This window comes from Leopardus geoffroyi, chromosome D4 (assembly GCF_018350155.1).
Source record: "Leopardus geoffroyi isolate Oge1 chromosome D4, O.geoffroyi_Oge1_pat1.0, whole genome shotgun sequence".
NCBI classification, from domain to species: domain Eukaryota; kingdom Metazoa; phylum Chordata; class Mammalia; order Carnivora; family Felidae; genus Leopardus; species Leopardus geoffroyi.
This window is the reverse complement of record NC_059342.1, coordinates 92,027,860-92,051,019: the sequence shown is the minus strand read 5'-3', so window position 1 is coordinate 92,051,019 and position 23,160 is coordinate 92,027,860. Positions and strand designations below refer to the sequence as shown.

General features: G+C 61.6%; 1 protein-coding gene across 2 annotated transcripts in view; it reads right to left on the bottom strand.

Annotated features, from left to right (window-relative positions):
* Positions 1-23,160, bottom strand: part of COL5A1 (collagen type V alpha 1 chain) — a 150,573-nt gene that overhangs the window by 25,683 nt on the left and 101,730 nt on the right. For both annotated transcript variants that reach the window (XM_045468354.1, XM_045468355.1), the window contains exons 30-46: positions 21,842-21,949; positions 21,126-21,179; positions 18,482-18,535; positions 14,039-14,083; positions 13,856-13,909; positions 12,827-12,871; positions 12,332-12,385; positions 11,333-11,386; positions 8,069-8,122; positions 7,295-7,402; positions 5,862-5,951; positions 5,712-5,765; positions 4,308-4,415; positions 2,155-2,262; positions 1,192-1,245; positions 239-292; positions 40-147 (exon numbers count right to left, since the gene is read on the bottom strand). In XM_045468354.1, the coding sequence (XP_045324310.1) occupies positions 40-147; positions 239-292; positions 1,192-1,245; positions 2,155-2,262; positions 4,308-4,415; positions 5,712-5,765; positions 5,862-5,951; positions 7,295-7,402; positions 8,069-8,122; positions 11,333-11,386; positions 12,332-12,385; positions 12,827-12,871; positions 13,856-13,909; positions 14,039-14,083; positions 18,482-18,535; positions 21,126-21,179; positions 21,842-21,949 (1,206 nt within the window). The remainder of the gene's footprint in view (positions 1-39; positions 148-238; positions 293-1,191; positions 1,246-2,154; positions 2,263-4,307; positions 4,416-5,711; positions 5,766-5,861; positions 5,952-7,294; positions 7,403-8,068; positions 8,123-11,332; positions 11,387-12,331; positions 12,386-12,826; positions 12,872-13,855; positions 13,910-14,038; positions 14,084-18,481; positions 18,536-21,125; positions 21,180-21,841; positions 21,950-23,160) is intronic.

The window sequence follows — 23,160 nt, the reverse complement described above, 5'->3', positions numbered from 1 at the left end:
AGAGACCACCGCCCTTGCACAAACCCTGTGGTTAGTTACCTGCAGCCCCACTGGCCCAGGGGGCCCAGGAAATCCTCTTGGACCTTCGTCACCTTTCTGCCCAAAAAGGCCCTGCTGGCCGCGAGGGCCCGGCTCGCCGTCGGCTCCCTGCGGGGGGGGGATGATGGAGCCGGGGGTGAGGAGCCGCTGCCGGTACCCCGCCGGCTCGAGGGGCTCGGGATCAAGCACGGATACTCACGGAGGGGCCTGGCTGTCCGATGGGGCCCTGAGGACCGGTGGGCCCAGGCGGACCCTGGAGGGAAAGGACAGAGACACGGCTGCTTTCCCGGGGCCAGAGCGGAGGCCGACGGGGAGGGCCGGTCAGGGCAGAGACCACGGTCCGAGGCCGTCAGCTCGGCCCCCACGCGTGGCCGTCGGTGGAAGGATGCCGGCCCGGTGGCAGGGGCGTGTTGTCGCGGGCGGTGTTGGCGGCCGCCGTGCATCATCTGAGCTCCCACCACACGTCCAGCCACGGGCCCCAGAGGCCCTGCGTTAAGCGTACGATGGGCGCCACACCGCCCCCCACACGGGGCCAGGACCCGGCTCCAAAGCGCGAGGCTGGCGGTGCGTCCCCAGGCACAGCCCCCTGTCAGCCCAGGGAGCCAGGGAGAGAGGAAGGCAAGGGAAGCAGCACCGGGCGGCGGCCCCCACGGGCACACGGTCACTGACCGCCTGGGGACACCAACCCCCCCGAAGAGGCCCAGCCGCCCAGCAGAGTGGACAGGTGTCAGCTGTACCAGGAAGGAGCTGGCCCCGAGTGACACTGTTTTTCAAGAAGACACTAGGGCCCCTGAGCAGACTGAGCAAAGGAAAAAGGGGCAAAACAAAGAGGCAGCGGTCAGGGTGCCCGTGGCCCTGAGCACCGAAGGGCGGCCGTGACCCAGGCCTGCAGAGCCGAAAGCCTCGAGGACCAAGCGCTCCACTGGCCTTACTTCCCAAAACCCGTGAACGCCTCCCGCTTGTCTGTTCACAAGGGACTCACTCAGGGACATACGTACGTGCACGCACAGACACACACACACGCCCGTGTGCACACGTATGCATGCACGCCACCCACACGCGGGTTCCAGCAGCCGTGTCCTGCTCTGGGCTGCTGATGCTGCCGCGTTGAGGACGGCGTAAACGCCAGCAGGGAGCGCGGGGTCCCCATACCTGCTCGCCCTTGTCCCCCTTGCTCCCCTTCTGTCCAGGCTCCCCGATCTCTCCCTGCGGAAAGACCAGGAAGATCTGTTAGCCCCGAACCCTCTGCATGTTATCTGCTCCCCATAATTATTTTTTCCTAGAGATGAAGAATCATCTCCTCTCTTGGGGGGGGGGTGGGGCGGATAACTTTCCAAGGAAGAGACATTTCCGCAGATTAATTGATTTCCCTTCTAATACAATACTGAACGGGACGCGGCCTCGATCTCACATGGTACAGGACTTTAGCGGATTTTAAAACGTGGTGAGAATCACGGTGGAAATATTTACTTTGTTTGTCAAATCGGGAGGCATAGCGATGCAGGAACAGAGACATCGGTTACCGGGCTCCAGAGGGATTATGAAAGTGCCCAGCGTCCCTGTCGTACAGAGCTGTCCCCCGCGCTGAGAGGCGGAGTCATCTGCGCACAGGTGACGAAGTCGGAAATGTCACCCGAGTTATCATAGATGGAAAGTCAGGCCAAAGAGCGAGATTCCACCGGCTTCGTTAAACGAGGGGTGAAATATCAGCTCCGGAAGTAACAGCGGTAGAATCATCAAGCACCCTCTTAACGAACGGGGGCCTTGACGATTCAAGCGACTACACTTAGAAACAGACACCGAGTAAAATCTCGTCGTGTCGGGCTCCGCACATTCAGCACCAATGTGCTGCACCGGGGAGCGGGGAGGATCTCTCCTCGCTCAGGAGGCTGGCAGCAAACGTCCCCGAAACGGCAGAACCGCACGGGAGGAAAGCAGTTTCAAAGCCCCCCGAGCACTCCAGAGATCTCATTCGTCACCGCGCTATTTGGGAGCTTTTCTGAAATCCTGCACCGACGCCGAGCGAGCGGGGGCGGGGGCCGCCGTGCCACCCGCACCGGCAGTCTGGGCTGCGGGTCGTCCGCGGGCAGGGGCCCTTGCCCCAGCTCTTCTTACCTTGTCTCCGTCTTCTCCGGGGGGGCCCACGGGGCCAGCTGGACCGGGGAGCCCCACGGGACCCTGGAGGCCATCTCGGCCAGCTGGGCCTTGGGGACCCTTCTCACCCTGAAGAGGAGAGGAGACCCCCGGTCAAACACGGCTCCGTTGTGGGACCGTCCTGCCACCAGCTCATCAGCCCAGAGAGGAGACGCCCCGGGCGGGGAGTGGGCAGTTCCGGGCCTCGCCAGTCCTGACGGGTTTCAGCCAGCTTCGCCCCGAGGATCACTCTGAGCCCGGCCCCCCGCCACTCACATCCGGCACACCGCTGCCTTTCCGAAGAAGGGCTCCTCTTTTACAAATCGGGAAACCGAGGCACAGTTTGCGAGCGGTGCCGCCCAAATTCAAACCCAACCAGCCAGATTCCTGAGGCTGTGTGCGGGATCACGGATTCTAGGGGCCAGGAGGGCCTGAGCCCCGGCCACCACCAATGTTCGTACCATTTTAATTCTCGGCCAACACCTCCCCCACCAAACAGGCGCGTACGCACACAGGCATCTCTCTTCTCTCGTGATTCTGATTCACTTCCCTCGTAACTGCCCCTAGAAATCTCAAATGTCCTTACTAAGTCCTCGCTTTGCTTGGGTCACCATATTACTCTGTGGGCGCAGGCCGAGGGGGTGTGTGCTGGGGAGGGGGACACGGGAGAGAAAAATGTGCGCTCAGTGTCCAGATCCACGTGTGGCCAGCACCTACTCGGACCCCGCTGCCCCATCTTGACCTCTCCGGCTTGCACAGCTCCCTCCCTGCCCCTCGATTTAGTTCCTGCCAATATAGACTTCAACCCTAGGTGAGCCAGAAGCGGCCCAGGCCGACTGTGGCTTGCCTGGAGCCTTCCCGTGTGACATCACTGGTCAGGCGGGCAGTGCTGGGGGACACCTGGCCTCCTCCTCTCCCTGGGGCTCTTCGGGGAGAACGACAAGCTCTGCACTCCTGGGAGGTTTCTGCTTAAGTATTTACTCTCTTCAGGCAACGAACTCAACCGTCTCCAACCACAACTGTGCTCTACACGCATTCAATGCACCACAGGAGGCGGGTTTCTGGCTCCGAGTTCGGCAGGGTCAGTGTCCGATGGCCTCAGTGGAAACGATGAGATGCCGTCAGAGCTGACACCACACTGAACGGATGTTTGCCGGGGCGGGTGCTCCCTGCGTGGTATCGCGCTCGGCCGGGAAGGGAACCGGGCCCTTTCCACCCATGAACCGCCAAGCGCGGAACGCACGAGGAAGGTCTTTCTAACAGACATCCGTCAGTGCGGGCGTCCCAACTCTGTCGGGGATGGTCCGTGAGCACGTCTGCCCTTCCCTCCCGGAGCCCTGCTCATTGTGACACCTAAGTCCCAAAGGGAAGTTTGAGCTGAAATTTGTCTCCGGGACCGACTGAATGCGGGGCAGGTGGGGGGTTTGCAAAATCACGGTGGACACCAAATACGGTCGGGGTGGGGGCCCATCAGGGCAGCAAGGGGCATTTTGTGGTTACTCCCGGGAAGGTGCTTGGCGGAGGGCGGCCACTGGCTTCCCGGAAGGTCTACACATGAAGGGACCCATTAATCTCCTTCCTGGAAACCAAGGCTGGGGCAGGAGGCCTCACGAAGCCTCCACGCTGGGCTGGGCCACACTCGGGGTCACTGACAGCCGGCTGTCGGGGGTCCAGGGAGAAGTTTCTCTTCTTGGCACACGCCTCCCGGCCCCAGGCCAGGGGAGGGGGCTCCCATCCCAAACGCCCATCCTTCTCCCACAAAGACCAGCCTGGCTCGGGTGACTGGGACCCGGCCACACACGGAGCCCAGAGCCCGGCCGAGACCAAGGCTGAGGCCACGCTGGGACACACACGGTCCCCAGCCCCTCCCTCTGTGTGCACGGGCTGGGGCACAGCCACGCAGGTGAGCTCCCCGGCACCCTCTGGCTCAGGTGACTCTGAAAGAAGCCAGCCAGCACTGGGAACCCATCCTTGGACCTCAGTCAGGACGCTGGGGACACACCCACTCTCCTGGGGGACAAGCACACCCCCCACCCACCTCCCTACCTCCCGGCTCCCGCCAGCCCCTGGGGCACGCCCGCGGCAGGGATGGGGCTTGGCGGGCAGGGCCCCTGTGCCCCCGAGGCGGTACTTACAGGAGCCCCTTTCTCCCCAGCCGGCCCTGGAGGTCCTTGGGGCCCGGGTCTCCCGGGGATTCCGATGGGCCCAGCAGCACCGGCCGGGCCTCTCTCTCCGGGGGATCCCTGGAGCGGGCAAGAAAACGGTTCATTTCCAAGGCTCCCAAATGCACAGACACAATCTTCCAAAGTGCCACCAAGCCTTATCAGTCCAGAGCCCTCAGTGGTTCCCAGGGCCCTTCACAGTGTACAGTACTTAGACCAGCGTTCGAGGCTCTGGGTTTCTGGGTCCCTCCTGGCTCCTCCCTTCCCATAATTCCAAGCAGATGCCTGCCTCCTCGCCAGGGTCTGAGAACACATCCTCCTTAAGTGCTTGCCTGGGGTGCCCTCCTGGCCCTGGGCCCCCATCCTCTCCCCCCCACCCGGGGTCCGCCTGCCCACATCGGGCTCCCTTTCCATCCCGCTCCCCCATGTCGCATGTTCCATGCTCTATGGAGGATGTTCCACCCTGCTGACCACCCCCCCCCCCCCCCCAGAGCACCGCTGATGGGTGGGAACCGGCCTAATCCTAGGGTCAGCACAGGCAGGCCACCATTGCCCAGGCATCACTCCGCACCGGCCTTTATCAGAAAGAAAGGCATCGTTTTCATTTCCGCCTGGCTTCCCTGAAATGGTCCGTAACTCGGGTGGGGAGAGCTGGGGTTACCGTGTGGTCCGTGCTCAGACCCAGAAGGGGGGAGGGCTCCTACAAACCCACGTCTGTGCAGCAGAGCTGGGGCCCTGTCCGAAGGGCAGGGGGAGATGCGGCCCCCGTTACACCTCCACCGAGTGCCAGCCGAGAACAGGGGTCTGTGGCACGCCTCCCGAGGGTGGGCACGGCCCCGCGCGGCCCCCGATTCCCCCAGACCACAGAGGCGGCTCTGGGAACACTGCGTCCTCAGACCTCTCCTAGCTGGACTCCCAACATCGGAGGCGCCATTCCGGCAACAGACGGCACCTGTGCTGGCTGACCTGTGCGTGGGCAGCCCTGGGGTAGGCGGGCAGCCTGACTCTCCAATCCACACTCAGAGACGGGAGGTCTGTGCCCCTTCCCTTCCCTCCCCGCAGCCCCGGGCCCAGACCTACACTCGGCTCGTCAGCACCTGCCTTGCTCCTCCAAAGGCAGGATGGAGACACGCGGCCCTCCCTCCACACTGCCGAGCTCTCTGCCTGTCCTCACACAGCGTGCCCCCCGCTCGTGGTCACCCTGGCTGCCAGCTCGGGGCCTGCTGCCCTCCTCCTCCACGTGGCCTGCCCAGGACCCACAGCGGGCCAAGGTCGGTGGGCACACTCTCCTGGCCCTCGGGGCCGCCCTGTCTGCCTGCCCCCCAGGCTTGGAGGAAGAGGTCGGACAAAGTGTCTGTGCCGGCCGGCCGCACTCACCGCGGGGCCTGGCGGGCCAGGGGGGCCTTCGCTGCCTTTCAGTCCGAGTGCGCCCTGTAAAGCAACGAGAACACGTTCAGGACACCGCGGGGAGAGGGCCCCGGGCTGGGCGGCGTCCAGCTCCATCACCCCGCCCGGCCCCTCACTCACCACTGGACCGGGAAGCCCCCGATCCCCAGGGAAACCACGTAGTCCAGGAGGGCCGTCTTTCCCAGGGAGGCCGGCGGGACCTGGGTCCCCCTGAAATCAGAGCCACAGATGAGCTTCTGAGCGATGCCTGGGACCAGGGTGGCTGGGGAGGTGGGGCGAGGCTTCCTCTCCCAGATCCACCAGACTCAAGCCGGAGTGGGGCAGCCCCAGGCACTGGCTCCGGAAGGAGCCTCTGAGTGGCGGCTTGACGTGCTCCCGGGCAGCTCGGTGCCCAGGAGCGTGACCGGTGCTCGCGCCTGGTAGGCACTTTCTGCGGGCTGGCTCTGCGTGTGGTGTGGGGACAGACTCCACCCCTCTGGGCTCAGGGTGGGTTGAGTGGGAGCCGAGGGCCCCCACGTCTACCCTTTCCGTACACTTGGGGCTCCTCATGAGACTGCTCAGGTAAAGGAGGCTGTGGCCAGACCACTGGCCACATCACCCAAAACAGACCCATCACCCGAGAGACTTGTTCCCAGCCTGAAACCACATTTCCTGAAAAGATAAACCAGCTGAGCGTTTTCCCTGAAGCACATGAAAGCTTTGATAAATCTTCCAGAACTTTCTCCAGGGCCCGGCACGGGAGCAGAGTGCATCTCCGACCAGCACGCCCTTGACCTTTCCAAACTCGGACAGCTCTCTCGGTGAGGGGATATGTGACCACCCACATCTACGCGTCTCTACATACGTCACACACACGTGTACGCGTCCTTAAGCGCACACACGTGGATCCCAGCACAGACACGTGTAATTCTTCCAACAACGCTTTACTGGCTCCCCTTCCTTATTCGCGGGTTTACGCTTGCGCCTGTGCTCGCGTGCACGGCTGGGTTTGCTGCGTCCCTCCCTGAAAAGCTGCGAGGGGAGAAGCTTGCCATTTTCAAGCCGATACCCAGGAATTACGACCACCAACCAGGGGCGCGCCCCGGCTGCGCGGGGAGGCTTCCTGGGGAACAAAGACGGGACGCAGGACCCACGCTAAGAGGCAGGCTAGAAACACGTCCAGTTTCTGTTTTCGTTATTTATCCTTTAGCCTCTTGTGGTGGGAAACTTTTTAACGGGTCACTTTCTGCTGAATCAGTTTCAGACACGAAACGTCAGGGTGGGTTATGTGCGTCTGGGAGCCGGAGTGGCAGCCGGAGGAGGGGAGGTCAGCCGGGCACGGCCCCGGGGCCGAAGGCCAAGGACGGTTTGACCCCCGGCCCCTGCTGCCATCCCCCTCTGCGGCAACACAGCCCAGATCCTCCTTCAGACCAGGCAAAAGTGGTCGTCTGGGGAGCCAGCTGGCACGAACAGCACTGGTCTGAGACCCCCCACTCATTCATCAGAAACCAGCCGGAAAGAACAGAGATCCCTCCGCGAAGTCCAGGCCGGCAAGGGAGGCCCGACGAACTCACCTTCGTCCCTTCTTTCCCGGCAAGGCCGGGGAGCCCCTGCTCACCGGGGGGGCCTGGGGGCCCGGGGTGGCCACGCTCGCCCATTGGACCCGTTTCTCCCGTGGGACCCTGCGGGGAGAGTCCACGTCAGCCCCGAGCGTTTTCGAGACACGCTTGCCTTCCCAAGCTAAGGACAGCCCTGGGCACGGAGGCAGAGGGCCCGCTGTGTGCCCTGCTTTGCGAGTGTCCTCCCTCTGGTAAAAGTCCAGGAGGAAACGGACGGGGTGGTTGCGTGCCGTGAGGGTGGCCCGGTGGCCACGCGAGAGGTGGGCGGCGTGCCCACATCCCCTGCGGTCCGCGGCCGCAGCGGATCAGTGTCTTATTTCCCGCTGCATCAGGTGGGAACTCGCTGCCCAGTTTTGCTGCTCCAAGCCATCGGTCCTGGCTGCAGGCCACCGTGCGGCGACCCACGGGCCGCGGCGCTGGCCGGAGCCAGGAGGCCCAGGCTGCGGGGGGCTCGGGGGCAGGGAAGAGCGGGCCCGAGCCGGGCCTGGCCCCGGCTGCCCGCGAGCCAGCTCCATTCCGCCAGCTTGCCTCGCGCTGACTGTTCAACAGACCGTCCCCCGTTCTCCCCATCTGGCTCTCTGTGCGGAGCTCATCTCTGAACGCTAACAAGCCGCGGGACTCGGGATTCTCCGTCAGCAGCACCTACGCCTTCCGAACCCTGGGGCACCTCCCTCCCGTGTGGGCACCGCACAGATGGCCAACGAAGGCGGGGGGGACGCGGCTGCTTACCTGAGGGCCCACGACGCCCGGGGGCCCTGGGGGGCCGGTCTTGCCTTGGAAACCCTGCAGAGAGAGAGTCACCACGCCGAGATGGCTGAGCAGTTCTCATCAGAAGGCTCGCGCCCCGACCCCCGACCCCTCTCCCCGACAGCGAATGTTCCCCACCGCACTTGCGAGGGCCCGTCTCCCCTCTTTCGCCTGTGCGTATTATTTCGCGAACACAGTGAGGCCGGAGAGGTTAGCTTCGCTCGCTGCTTTTCCGCTACCGGGTTTTTGTGCCGGGAAACAGATTTTAAGGCCGCCGATCCTGACAGCATCACTAAGCGTTCGCTTTCCCGGCGGACTCGGCGCCATTGTTCAGCCTCCGGAAGCTCGACTCGGGAGCTACCTCTGGGCTGTTTCTCATCAGCGACTTTGGGAGATGGTCCCACGTGTGTCGCTAACGCCTCTGCCGAGTGACAGGTGACCTCACCCGCTCCTCGGCATTTGTGGGAACCGGGACAGGGCGGGGGTCTTCACCGCTCTCGTAACCCGGCAACTCGAACGCGCGGTTAGCCGGGTTCAGGGGCTTCCTCGCCTCTGCCCGCACACGGCTCGTGTGCCACAGCCCCGCCTTCAGTTTGGATGGTGGCTCTGCTACGCGTCCTCCCTTCGAGGAGGCGGCTGCGGCTGCGAAGCAGGGACGCTTCGTTCCCAGGCGCATCTACAGAGCCCTGCACATGCCAACAAGATGCCCTCTGCAGGTGCCCTGGGACGCTGGCAGGAACGTGCAGATGTGACGTCCGTGAAGCTGTTAGTGGGAGCTCTAGAATCTGGCGGGGGGCGTCTTAAGCCACAGGGAGACCTGGGGGGCGAGCGGGCTGGCCCGCGTGGCTGATGGGCAAGGGCGGTTCCCTGCCTCGCTGCCGGACGGCCGCCGGGCCAGCACCGGAGACTTCACGCTTAGCCGCTGGACCGTGCAGGGCCCACGGCGGATTCAGCGTCTCTGCAAATTCTCAGGGGGCTCTTCTCTTGAGGCCCAAGGGAAGCCGCATGCAGCGCACGGGAATGGCCGTATTTAAGTGTATTTATCTTGCGAGAGAGACAGCGCGTGCGTGTGCACGTGCGTGCGTGCGAGCGGAGAGAAGGGCAGAAAGAAACGGAGAGACAGAGAGAATCCCAAGCAGACTCCGCGATGTCAGCAGAGCCCCACATGGGGCTCGGACTCGGGAACAGTGAGATTGTGACCTGAGTCGAGATCAAGAATCAGAGGTGTCGGGGCGCCTGGGTGGCGCAGTCGGTTAAGCGTCCGACTTCAGCCAGGTCACGATCTCGCGGTCCGTGAGTTCGAGCCCCGCGTCGGGCTCTGGGCTGATGGCTCAGTGCCTGGAGCCTGTTTCCGATTCTGTGTCTCCCTCTCTCTCTGCCCTTCCCCCGTTCATGCTCTGTCTCTCTCTGTCCCAAAAATAAATAAACATTGAAAAAAAAATTTAAAAAAAAAAAAAAAAAAAAAAAAAAAAGAATCAGAGGTGTAACCGACTGAAGCCCCCAGGCGTCCCGGAAATGGCCATTTTTCAAGCAGAACCTTTGTAGGCAGCGTTTACAGGGGTCAGAAACAAGGGGTGGTGGACAGGTCAAGGGCACCCTCACTTGGGGGGTCGTGGCACAAGTGCCAAGCGCAGGCAGGAACCTGAGTATAAGGCAAGAAAGGCCTCTCTGTTTGCCCCGGGGTCAGGACCATCCCTGGCTGGTCTCGAGCCCCTGGCTGGGACATGAGCTTTGGGCTCACGTTTAGAAGTGACGCCCTTTGCTGCATCCGTTTTCTAAAGAACAAAGTCAACACCCGAGGGAAGACCTTTCTGGAAGGTTTGTCTGGACGCCCCGTGTCGGAGACATCTGTCCTGCCTGGGTCTGGAGACCGGGTGCCCCTGCGTCCACGAGGGCAGCCAGGCACGGCACGGGTAGCTGGAAAGCCCCTACGTTACTTTCCCAGCAAAGACGAGCAGCTTAATTACTCCACCAGCCTCTGTCTGGGGTGAGGCAGAGGCAGAAAGGCACACGCTTGGCAAAACCTTCTATCTTGTCTCCTCAGAACGGCATTAGAGAAAAACAGGCAAAGCTCAAACGAAATGTTTTAATTTTTCTCTATAAACAAAAGAACGAGGTGACGTGCATTCATCAGCCAGCATGCGCCCCGCAGCAGAACGCCGGGAAGGTACAATTAATAGAAGCTCTGTCACAATGAACCAGGGAGACAAAGGGATGCTTTCAGCGCAGGCACGGAGAAGATGTTAACGGCGGCATTCAAAGCTTCGTGGGACGCGGGGTTTGCTGTGAGACCCTTTCAGAGGCCTGTGACTACAAAGAAAACTGGCCGCAGAGACAGAGGGGCCCTCTCAGCAGCCTGTGCCGTCTCTCTGGTGACCAGGAGGTCCCCACCCGTCCGAGCCTGGAGCCTCAAGGTCACAGGTGCGCCCACGGCCTCCCGCGGACACGCCCGCCGTGGGCGCGGTGGGCTGGCCTGCAGGGCCAGGAAGGGACCTTATTTCTGAATTCTGAAAGATGCTTTTTCTTCCCACTGGAAACGCCGGGTGCTTTAACCTCCGGCCAACAGCGAGGCCGCCTGCACCGGGCTTCTCCAAAGTGGGGGGCGAGGTGGGCGGTGCACCCGGGACGGCAGAATCGCTCACCGATCAGGAGCCTGGCTGAAAGCCCAAGTTACAACCGGGCGGGGCCACCTGCCTCGCCGAAGGGGCCCCGCGTAGCCCCTGCCATCAGCCCCGGGGCCGGGAGGGCCCGCACAGACAAGGCGCGAGGCCGTGTCCCTTCTCTTACTACATCCCAGCGCGAAACAGCAGAACGGCACGGGGTCTTTCCGGCTCGCTTTCTGGCCCGAATGCGCACACTTCGAGCGTGGCCGCACTCACGATTCCTCACTGAGGAACAGGAGGCTGGCCGCACACGGTTCAGCGTGCGGATGGCATTTTGTCTGCCATGATGGTCCTAAACGTGACCCTGGACCGAAGTTGCCGGCACACCTCGGGCACCGGCACCGGCCTTCTGCGCACACAGAGCCGCCCCAGGCGCCGCTGGCCTGCACGGGGCCGTCCGCAGGCAGGCGGGCTCACCCCGAGTCAGCGGAAGACGGCCGACACCTCAGGGGCCTTCCCGAGGCTGGCCACTTTCTCCCGAGCCCACGGGGCCGAGGAGGCGTGCCCACGGGCGGGGCTGCGGGAGAGGCCCGGCCAGCCTGCGTCCCCGTGTCCCCGTGTCCCCCACGCTGCCAATACTCACGGTCTCGCCTCTCTGTCCAGGGTGTCCCGGGAGCCCGTCCTTGCCCGGAGGGCCCTGAAGGAAGAGGCAAAGGGAAGAAGTTCCATTCAGTTCTGAGAGGCACGCACCTTTGGGACTTCAGACCAAACCAGGGGACGAACACAGCCACCTCGCTTCAGAGAAAGCTCCTGCAGGGGTCACAGTGACCAAGTGCCACGCGGGGACCCAGCACCTGTGCGTCACCTCCCGAACCCGCGCAGCCTTCCCGAGCGCCACACTTCCCCTCCCAGGGGAGAAACTGAGGCAGGGAGAGGTGCAGCCGTGGGACGCACAGGCAGCAGCACGGGCACCCAGGTCCACCTTGTCCTGGCCGCTGACCCCCCGCATCTGGCGACAGTGCCCACGGTCAGGCATCTTTCCTTCTGGGGTGTAACAGAGTGCGCTCTGCCTGTGCCGACTTGGACTGTGCCCCCAAAATACGGGGGGAAGTGCTAGCCGCCCCGCACCTGCGAAGGTGACCTCGTTTGGAAACGGGGGCTTTGCAGACGTCACCGACGCAAGGTCACACTGCACTGGGGTGTTCCCAAAGTCAGTGGCTGGTGTCCTCACAGCAAGACGGGGGCATGACGACCCAGGGACACCCCAGAGGAGGCGCCACGTTAGGATGCAGGCAGAGACCGAGTGAAGGGCGTACAAGCCGCGGACGGCCAGCAACCACGGGAAGCCGGGAGCGGGGCAAGGGAGGGGTCTCTCCCAGAGCCCCCCGGGAGGAACCAGCCCCGCCAACCCCCCGATCTTGGCCTCTTGGCCTCCAGACTGCGAGACAGCACATTTCTGCTGTCTCAAGTGGCCGAGTTAGTGGTAATTTGCAACGGTGGCCCGGGACACTCATACTGGACCCAACTACAAGATCGTGTCCGCCTAAAGGAGAGAGAGGTCCGCGCTTCCAAAAAGCGGCTCTCTCCAGTTTCCCCGCCGACGCCTCTCCCACCGGCCCAGCAAGAAAAACATGTTACTTACAGGAGGGCCCTTGGGTCCAGGGAAACCGGTGGGTCCTTGGGGTCCGTTGGGTCCCTGTGGATAGAGAACGGCCAGCTGAGCACAGATGTCCTTTCCCCAGTGCGTGGGGGCCCAGGAGACCCCACCATGGTCCTCCTGAGTCCTTGGTTCTCTGAGCAAAGTCTCTTTGTGCTCCCCCGGACCCTTTCTCCATTTATCCCAGCCCCCCGCCCCCCACCAACGCAACAAAGGAGGTCAGTCCGGGGAGCTGAGGGGGGCAGCTTGGGGCCGAGGGCCGAGGGGGGGAGCCGCCCGCTTCGACAGGCAAGAGACCTCACTCCCAGCGAAGGCTACCACTGATCCGCTTTGGGATCCTAGGAAAACCCTCTCTTTCAGTAGGACTGGAGACACGCCTCCCTCTCCCCAGCCCACCCCGGGAAGAAACGGGGAGGGACATTTAAGGCAGGCTGCCTCCCCAGAGATGTTGGCAGAGGCCCGCGTGTCCACGGTGCTCACCCGTTCACCCGGAGGGCCAGCGGGGCCATCGCCTCCAGAGTTGCCCTAGGAAGGGAGGGACACAGAAAAAACAGCTTCACTACGATCATCTTTATTATCACTGCCTGTGACAGAACACCGGCCCGTGACGTCACGGGACGTCAGTCACACACGGCACACGGGCACAGGCGCGGGTCACCAGGACTTCCAGGAACAGGCAGAGGGTGCCAGCCGCCGATCCACGCTCCCAAAGGCCACCTGTCTTGTCATCAGACCCTGAGCTGCTATCCACGGGGCTGTGACATTTCCCTGAGAAGAGCCCCCTGCAGGGGGGACAAAGGCCACGCTCCCACCAGGAAGTGTGTCGAAAAGTCACATGGCGATAGGACCCAGGCATCTGCCCCGGGGCCCCCACAAGCGGTGACAACGGCTGTGCCCTGGTGTCACTCACTCGTGCAGGGGAGCATTAATCCCTGTACGGGAACGTGGGACGCACCGGCACTCAGCGCGGGAGAATGTTCTGTACCCCCCGGTGGGCACATCCCACTAGCCGGGGGGCCAGCTCTGCACCCCAGCCAGCAGAAGGCCCACGTCCCTTGGTGGGAACGCACTTTGGAATGGCGTCCCGGCCGAACGGGGAGGGCCTGCTTGGCTGTCACACGTTTCCACGCTGAGAAAACGGGAGGAGGGGACGTGAGGGACAGGCTCGGGCTCTCCCTCTGAGGCAGGAGGAAGAAACGGGCCCTCCGCACCAGAACCGGATGGTGGGGTACCCGGATGGCTCAGCACTTGTGCAAAGCCCGGGGGCCCGGTCCCCTAAGGCCACGGAGGTCCCAGTGTGGGGTGGCCCTTCCCGCCACGGCTCCACTGGGGCCGAGGCATGTGATGCAACTCAACCTGACCTGTCCGAGGGCTGCTGGCCCGGCTCCTTCGTAAATACCCTCAAGCAAACTTCCTTTTTTTTCTCCCAACAAAAAGGCCACGGATCACCCACAGGTGTTCCACGTGTGGGTGGCGTGGCTGACGCCCCAGAAGTCACTGAAAACCTACCTTGGGGCCGGGCTTCCCAGTGATGCCCCGGGGGCCCCGTTCGCCCCTCGGACCCTGCACGGGCGGGAGAGAGGAAAGGTGAGCTCGAATCCTCCCAGCCCTGGACACCTCCCTCCCCCTCCCACCGAGCATGCCCCCTGCATGGGTTAGGCTCCCGCTTCTGGAAGCCCAGAGGGTGGTTACCGTCGGGCCTCGCTGCCCCCGTGGTCCTGGCTTCCCAGGTGTGCCCTAGAACCAGAGAGAGAAGCGGCTGGTCAGTCACTTGCCAGAGACCCCTGCCACGGCCTGGGTGGTGGCCCTCTCCTGGGTTACGGGGAGAGAGCTCGGAAACAGAAGCTGGGAAGGTCTGCTCTCCTTATCTGTGCTTCTCCAGGAGATTTTTCAGGCCGAGGGGACTTCACTGCACATTCGATACACAGAGCTTTGTGTTTCCGCACAGGCCTGTAGAAATCCAATTTTCTCCCTGCAGTCTGATGGATGTTTACCGCCCTATCTGGTTTCCTTTCCGCAAGCATCAACACCTCCCCCCTTCCCCTCCCGCCCGCCCTCTCCCTCCCTTTCTCCATCTCTCTCGGCGGCGGGGGCGAGGGGGATCATTACCGCAACCCCTTTCATACATAATTTACTTTTGCTACAGTTCCGAATATTAGCCATTAAATTTTCAACAGGCTCCACAGACAAGCAAACTGGTGGCTCCACATATAAATCATACACCCAAAGTCATCGGCTTCTCTTCTCGTAGAACTTAGACTCCTTTTGCTCGGCGGTGTTGTTTTGCATTTTCCAAACCACGGAAAACAGATGCGCCACATTTGTTTTTCTCGGACGCAGAGCTTGGATGACGGGTAACCGCGGTTCACCCACAGCGCGCGGAAGCAACGGGCGGACCGCCACCCCGGTGTCCCCACCACCTCTCGATTCATCTTCCAGAACTTTATTCCGATTTCGAGCGACGAAGCCCAAGACAGAGCTGAGCCGCGAAGGCCCCCTGCCGCACCGTCTCTCCCCAGCTTTGACTTGTTCGCTGCTGGAATCAAAACTGCTCTGTGCCGTCTGCCGTCTTGGAGTGAATTTAATTCAACGGTTTACGGTGATGAGGTGATTATGTTTCCTTCCAACAATGCACTCTGGTTTCCCTGCTTTAATTACCTGGCGATAACCTTTGGCTCCAAATAAATATTTGCATACGAACATTCATGCAACATCTGCTTTCTTCGCGCTGTTGGCTTTTACCAGCGTGGACGCCGGGCCAGCCCCGGCCACTTGTCGGCGTCCGTGGTGCATCCAGCCACGCGTCTTCTCCACCAAGTCCCACACCCGTGAGCCCGGGGAACAGAGGGCAGGACCGAGGCTCAGCCCCGGCCTCCCGGGTGAGCCTGCTGCCCAAGGGTTTCCCTGTAAACTGAACCAGAGAGGGACGGACGCTGCTCAACAGGAACCGCCCCGTCCACGGTCTGCTTGGTGACTCGCCTGTGAGCGCCTCTCCTCATGTCCTCACGGGGGACGCACAGACAGTCCCAGAAACGGCCCTGCTCCGGCCGAGAAGCCAAGCACAGGTGCATCTCTGGACTCCGGCCTCCCGGGCCCCTCAGCCACCAGCCCCGCAGAGCCGCCCTCCCGGTCCGCAGATGGCCCAGGACCGGCGGGAGCAGGCACCACGGAACCCCTGCCTGTGTCCCTCCCCTCCATAATTTCCAACTGGGACTCTCAGGGATGACATTTTCAACGTGGCTGGTGCCTTCAGTCACGTGGCAAGACGGACCGTGCTCCATGGGGGTGGCTTTGAGGCCCCGGGGACACCACCCTTTCGCCCCCACCACCTGTTCACCATCCCCTTGTCTCTTCCCCCCCACTCTGCCCCCTGCTCAGGCCTCAGTCCTTTGTCCCGGGCATCTGTGAGGCCCAGCCCACCTCCGCCCCTCCAGGCTGTCCCTGAGCCCTCCCTACCTCTGCCGTCAACCGCCCCCCCCTTCCCCTGCACATCTGGTTTGTCCCTGAGCACGCACCGCCATCCGCCCCATCTGCTTCACTTACAGACTTGCTCCCTGTCCCCACCCTTGGAAGGCAAGTCCCACGAGGGCAGGGATCTGGGCTTCTGTGGCTCTGTCCCCAGGGCTCCAAGAGCACCTGACACGTGGGGACAGGGGAGGTGCTCAACTAATGCCATTTGGATGGAGGGAGGGCTGGGTGGATGGAGCGAGGGAGGGAGGGAGGGAGGGAGGGACACAGTGACAGGATGGCAAGAATGACCCCATAACTTGGTCTGGAAGGGTCAGCGAGCCAGCCGGATTGCCAGGATCGGCCATCAAGGAAGAGTTGCAAACCACCAGGGCACGGGGAAGGTCACTGTCACTGGGAAAAAATTTCTTCTTCCTTTCCTGGGGAAGGTTCCAGAATAAAGACATCTCTCTCAGGAGATATGTGGGGGGGGATGGACGTGCATAATTCCCGGGTTCCTCTCCCGTGCGGGGATGTGGGTCCTCAGTCGCCCCCAGGGAGGGCGTGGGGAGCCCGTGAGCCGAGCCGTGAATGGTCCAGGCCTCCTGCCAGGACGTGCTCATAGAACTGCAGCCATGTGGGGTTCACTTGTGTGCAGGGCCATCTCGGACGCTTCCCAGGGACGGACTTGGCCTTTTCCTCTAGATCCCATGTCCTCCGCTTGCCTCTGTGCCCCCAACACCCGGGAGGGGCACAGGGAATATCTCTCCCACAACATGCGTGAACGTGCTTGCCGGTCCTACTTGGCCCTTGCCCAAGCTGTTGCCTTTTGTAAAAGTTGACATCGTTGTCCTCAGGGCCTGCCCCCACCAAGGTGGCCTCCGAATACAGCAACCACCACAGGCAGCTTGGAAAAGCCCCGTAAATTCCCAGCATAGTTTCCTTGCGTCTGTGCTTCAGGGCCTCGGAACCAGGAGCCAAACCTCACAAGAGCAAGCTTCTGGACCCATGCTCCCCCGTTCTGCAACCACATCTGTTTTCGGTGGCGTCCCTGGTGACCCCCAGCACCGACGCATGGGGATAACTGCCTGTGGGGCTTGGGGGGGGGGTACCCGGGCATCTCTCTGCCCTTCTGAGCTCAGGGGTGGGAAGTGGAGTAGCTCTGCAGGGGCAGGGAGAGAGGAGCGGGGCTTGGGCCAGAGTGCTGACCCTAGGGCGCCGGCCAGGCCTCCACGGCCCCACGCGACCCATCCCAACGGGGCCTTGATCCCTGGCCCCAGCGGGCTCCTCCACGGACAGGGGCTGTGGCCAAATCACACGACCAAATGCCGAACATCGCGACCCCTCTTGGGAGAGTCTCACCGCGAGCTGGTGTCAAAGGTCACGAGGCCGCCACCAGCACAGAAGCCGCTCCCTTATCACCCCCACGCTTCCCGGACCCTGGCCCACCCTTCACAGCGGCCTCTGTGAGTATTCCAGAGGGCAGCTTTCCCCAAAGGCGTCCGTCAGACTCTCTCTGGAGGTCAGATAGACAGGTAGGGGGGCGGATGGATACACGGACAGCGACAGACAAGGAAGAGCCAGACAGACACGCTGGCAGAGGTACAGACGCAGACAGGATGTACGTGCAGGTAAACAGGTAGATACGCATGGAGGTCAGGTCCAGCTCCAGATGACGACAGCGTCCCTGTGTTCACGCCGTCTCCTCGCACTGAGGGCAGTTCCCCGTTTTCTATCTGTCTCAGGCATCGGGCACGTACACGTTTGTTTACACGGGTTGGGCTGGCTTGAGGGCTCTCTCCGTTTTTCAGGAGAGCTCACCGTCTCTGCTCAGACGCGGTGAGGACAGATTGGGGCAGGTGTCTCTCTGGGAAGACACAGCCCTCCTGTGCCAGGAGCAACAGCGTGGGCGCAGGGCAATGAGCCGGGCCTGTCCCAGTTCCCGCAAAAGCGGCAGTCCTTCCTCCGAGGTCTGGGGTCCCCCCCACCCCAAGGTATGCCCTGCACACGTCTCGCAACCCAGCCCCTCTGCCCCCACATGCCTGTGGACAACCAGCTCAGAACTGAACGACCAAGAGGACCCCCTCGATCCTGCGTCCTGGGCAGCAATGCTCAGAGAGCGTCCTGTGATTTCCCCGACAGAAGGCCTGGACCAGGGGGCGGTCAGGGCGGCGTGGGGGGCGTGGCTTCCTCAGCCCGGCCCTTCAGAACGCCACTGTCCATGGTGACAACGGAGCGAACCACAGCATCCAGCACCGGGCAGGTGCCCTGGGGCAACGGCAGCTTGGGAATGACGAGGGGGAAGAGCTTCCTGAATTTGGACCCACAGGGTAGGCAACACGCTCCTTTTTTCTCCTTCCCTTCCTTTAAAAATTCGCCTGGAGGAAAGGCCCTCGGGTTGAAAGACTCGGGTTTCGCTCACGGCCTAAGGAGCTGACGGGGTCGCGGTGTTGGTCAGAAAGCATGCCCTCCCCTCCCGCCGCTGCCCTGCAGCCCACCACCACCCAGCCCCGTGTGCGGGGAGTCTCCAGCGCTTGGTGCTGAAGGCCACGGGCTTCAGGTCAGCCATCTGGAAAGCGGTTTGGGCAGCAAAGTGGGTGAGAGTAAACAGGATGTGCCAGAAAATGCACCCGTTAAATACCAAGGCAGTGGAGCGAGCCACCTGACCGGAGGCCAGGCTGTCCTTACCCTGCCGCCCTTCTCTCCGTTGGCACCAGGAAAGCCAGGAAATCCGATAGAACCCTGAAAGAGAGGTGATTCATGAGGAAGCACGAGAGTTGGGCCAGAGAATCAGCTATGCTGCGTGTGCCAGCAGCAGCTTACGGTTCACGGCCTCAGACACGAGCTCCACCGACCCACCCCCGACCCACCCCCTCACCCCCCACCCATCCAACCATCCACCTTCTACCCTTCCATCCATCCATTGATCCATCTGTCCATCCACCCACCCATCCACTCATTCACCCACCCAACCATCCATCTACCCATCTAACCATCTACCCATACATCCATCCCATCCAACTACCCACCTACCCCTCCATCCACTCAGCCAACCATCCATCTGTTCTGTCCAACCATATACTCACCACCCCGCCCCCAGCCATCCATCCACCCATCTAAACTATCCACCAATCTGTCCGCCCATTCAAACACCATCCATCCATCCATCCATCCATCCATCCATTCAGCCATCCATCCACCCATCATCCATCCACCCACCCATCCACTCATTCACCCACCCAACCATCCATCTACCCATCTAAACTATCCACCAATCTGTCCACCCATTCAAACACCATCCATCCATCCATCCATCCATCCATCCAACCATCTGTCCATTCAACCATCCATCCACTCATCATCCATCCACTCACCCACCCATCCAACTATCCATCTATACAAACATCAACCACCCACCCACCAGCCCACCCACCATTCACCATCCATCCGTCACCCACTCACTCAAGAAATATTTCCTAGGCATCTCGTAGAGTCCAAATCTAAAAACCAAAGCTGAGTCTTAACCACACTTCCCCCTTCTCCCCCTCTGAACACCCATGTCTTCAAATGCTGGTATCTGCGAAGAACAGGGCACACAGATTCCTGAGAACGAACTGGAAGGGATGTGTGGATCTCACATTCGTGACATTTTGTTTGCTGCGTCTTGTTGTCATGTTTTGTTATCTTCCCAGAACACCTCTAAATAAAGCATGGCAGCTTGTAGAGTGAGAAATTAATGCAAATCTATGCACTGACTCTAACAACTAACGGCTCTTTAATTCTAGAAACCTACAAGGGGCACGTAGACAAAAGAGACACTTGGGGACTTTGATGTGGGTAATACCCAGACAACTACGACGTGAGCTTCCCTGCGACACTCGGGCACTTCCCGTGCCCGTGGGAGGTGGCTACTGTCTTCGGCGGGCCTCTACTCTCTCGTGGCTAAAAATCCTGACCTGAATGTGCACTCAGACCACGAAAAGTTTGCGAATTTCCAAACCTTGCGCCCCCTACGTCCACCTGCCAATCCAGGCAGCAGACTGCCCCGGACACCCGGGTGCAGGTCCCACAGAGCTCAGTGCGGGCGCTGGGACACGGTGGCACGTCCAGACACTCCTGAGGACCTTGAAAACTGTCAGGCGGGGCGCCTGAGTGGCTCAGTCCCTTAAGCGTCTGACTTGGTTTGGGCTCAGGTCACAATCTCAGTTTCACGGGGTCGAGCCCTGCGTCAGGCTCTGCACTGGCAGCATGGGGCCTGCTTGGGATTCTCTCTCTCCCTCTCTCTGTCCTTTCCCTACTGGCACTGTCTCTGTCTCTCTCTAAGTTAATTAATTAATTAATTAATTAATTAAAAAAAAAAAAACAAAAAACTGCCAGGCAGCTCAACGTTTTATACCCTTGCCTTCCAAGGACACTGCCTGAACTTGGCCCACACCCCCCCCCCCCCAGACTTCTCTCCTCTCCTCCCCTCAGAGGACACATACTTCGGGACAAAAGGCCTGTCTGTCAGCCCCTCTTGCTCCAAGACGCGGGGGGCACGGCCACATCACAGCCGCACTCAGCACACTCCTGGGGGACCCTGAACAAATCCCCATTTCACTGCCAACTGCCTCCCCGCATACGGGGCGTGGGCCTACCCGTCCCAAGTGGATATTAGCATTCCACGGGAAGGACTGCTGATACCTCAGCCAGAATGGAAATATCCAGGGGGACAGGCAGCCCACGGGGCCCTTCCCGGGAACGAGCCTGAGCCTGGGAGCCTGGAAAGGCGCTGAAGCCGGGGAGGCAGGCAAGCAAACGATACAAGCAAAGCCGGGAGAGACAGGAACTCTCCTCCACCTCTAATTATGTCTCCGGTGCAGACAGCTGGTTATTTTTTAAGGAAGAACCATGAATAATAAAAGGTGAGATGTGGGGGAAAAAATAACGTGTTAAATGATTTCCAAGGCCTGGAGGAGATGTTTCACTTAAAGCAGAACATGATTTCATGGACGGAAAGTTTCATCTCCCTTTATGCTGTTATGAGCAAATAACCTTCAAATCTCCAGTGCGGAGCAGAGGTGAGAGAGGCTTCATGAGTCCTCGGTGCAGAGAAGGCAGCGGGCAGAGGGGCAGGGGACGCCTCGCCTCGCACGGCCCTCGGCTCAGGCGGGTTCTGCCCCCTTCTCTGAAAGGCCCGACTGCCAGCCCCTCCTTCCAACCCAACCAGGCTAACGCGCAGGCTGTGGCCAGGGCAGAGCCTGGGGGAGACAGCTGGGGCGACGCTGGGTTTCGCCACAGCAGCCTCCCCCGGGACGTGGCTGTCCGAACACCCGATACGCTCATAAGTTACCTTGGGCCCTTGTCTTCCCGGGTAACCTGGTAATCCCGGCACTCCGAGTTTTCCCTGGGGAAAAAGAAGGGGCTGTGTTATCTGGCCAGCACCTCACCTCTCCATCCATTTTCTCCCAGCCGAGAAAGGACACGGAGAGGCCGCGGCCTGCCCCCTGGGAAGCCGTCTCCCCCGAAAATCCCTGCCCGGACGGGAGGCAGGAGGAGACACGGCCACGGCTGAGGCAAATCTCCAATGAAAGAACTCTTCATCTGTGAGATTCTGTCGAGCCCTTTTGTAAAAGAGTCCTCGGGGCAAGACAGGGCCGATGTCTGGTGCACTCTGAGCGCCCGTTCCTGGGCCAGCGCCACAGCAGGGGGGCAGGAGGGCGGGGGGCACAGGTGTGAGGACAGGGGCCTGCGGAGAGTCCCTGCATGAAAGATGATGCCCTGGGTGCCGGGGCTCGGTCCCCAAGCTCTGGGGCACCCGGAGGAAGGAGCCCTCTCAGGGCACTGGCCTGGCAAGGTGCTCAGAGAGACCTAGCTCGGGACAAGGAAAGGACTGACCTAGCAACAGACGAATTCGCCAGGAAGGGTGGCCAGGGTGCCGGGGGAGCACGTGGGACAGGACCCGAGTCAGATTACACCGAGCCCCATCTGGGGGCTTCAGCCTGGCCACCCAAGGCCGTCAGAAGGGTCTGTCCCCAGGAAGCAGTGAGCATCCTTCCCGTCACCTACCTTCTCCCCAGGGGGTCCCAGAGGACCCGGGTCGCCGTTTGGACCTCCACGACCCTTCGGGCCTTCGGGGCCATCCTCTCCTCTGGGACCAGGGGGGCCGATCTCCCCCTGCAGGTCAGAAAAGAGAAGGTGAGGAAGAACCCCCAGTCTCCACCCCCCACCACATGACTCCCATGGCCGTTCTGGGCCCGAGAGTCCGGGTCCCAGGTCAGATCTTGGGGTAGGAGCCGCTTAGCCCGCTTGGCGCACCAGGCAGCCTCGAGCGGACGGCACCCGCTCCCGTCTGACGAGACCGGAGCACTGCGGAGCAAGCTACGGGGCTCCGCCAAACGGCCACGCCGTCCCTCTGCACGGCGGTGGGAAGTTCCTTCTCCAGGCTGCACGCTCCTGCTTCTGCAAGTGAGTCCCTCTCGGTCGAGGTGACTTTGGTTAACCCCGGAGCTCTCAACCGCTCCTTGCCCAAATAGATCAGGATAACCTGTGCGCAGGACGCTGCCTTTTTCCTCGAAGCAGGGATGGGCCGCAGCCCTCACCGCACAGGGGTCTGGGCATGGCAGGCACACAGGAGACCACGTGACATGTCCCAGAGATGGAAGGGTCCTTAATGCTGCCCCAACCAACTTCGCCGCGGTCCAGGCTGGGCCCGGACACGACCAGGGGCCGGGGGCTTGCCGAGGTCCACGGCAGCGCCGGCCTGGCCTCTGAGCGCCCACCCTGGCCCTCTGCTCGCTGCCAGGTCTCGCTCTGATCACTGGCTTCCAGCGGCAGCTGGGAGACAGCCGTACCCCCCACAGCAACGACGGGTGTCCCACGGGAAACGAAGGACCAATAACTTCCTAATTCGTAATGTCCAGTGTGTCCGCGGGCCCAGGACTCTCGGTCCCTAAGAAATGTTCTTCCAACAAAAGGACCCTTCACACATTAACTGAGCACCTAGGAAAGGTCACGCTCGGGGCAGAAGTTTCTCCGCTCCCTGGCTGAGGAAGTGTCCCTGCTGCCAGTCCCACCCTCACCCAATTCCAACGGCAGGCCTGCCCGCGGAGCCTGGAGCGTGACCGCCGGACATCCTTTGTGCAATCTCTTTCAGAGATGGACCCTCGTGATGTGGACCCCGAGCGTGTGCACGGCATTGTCAGAGGCAGAATAAAAAGGAGGTTGGCCAGCCAGAGAGAGAGGCCCCTCAGATGTGGGGCAGAGTCCCGTCACCATGGAGAAAGTTCTAGAAGGGCTGTCTTTAGCAGGGACGTAACTGGGACACGACTGTGAAATGAATCTCTCTCTTTCGTTCCTCCGCCTTTGATAGAGGCCAAGATTGCCTC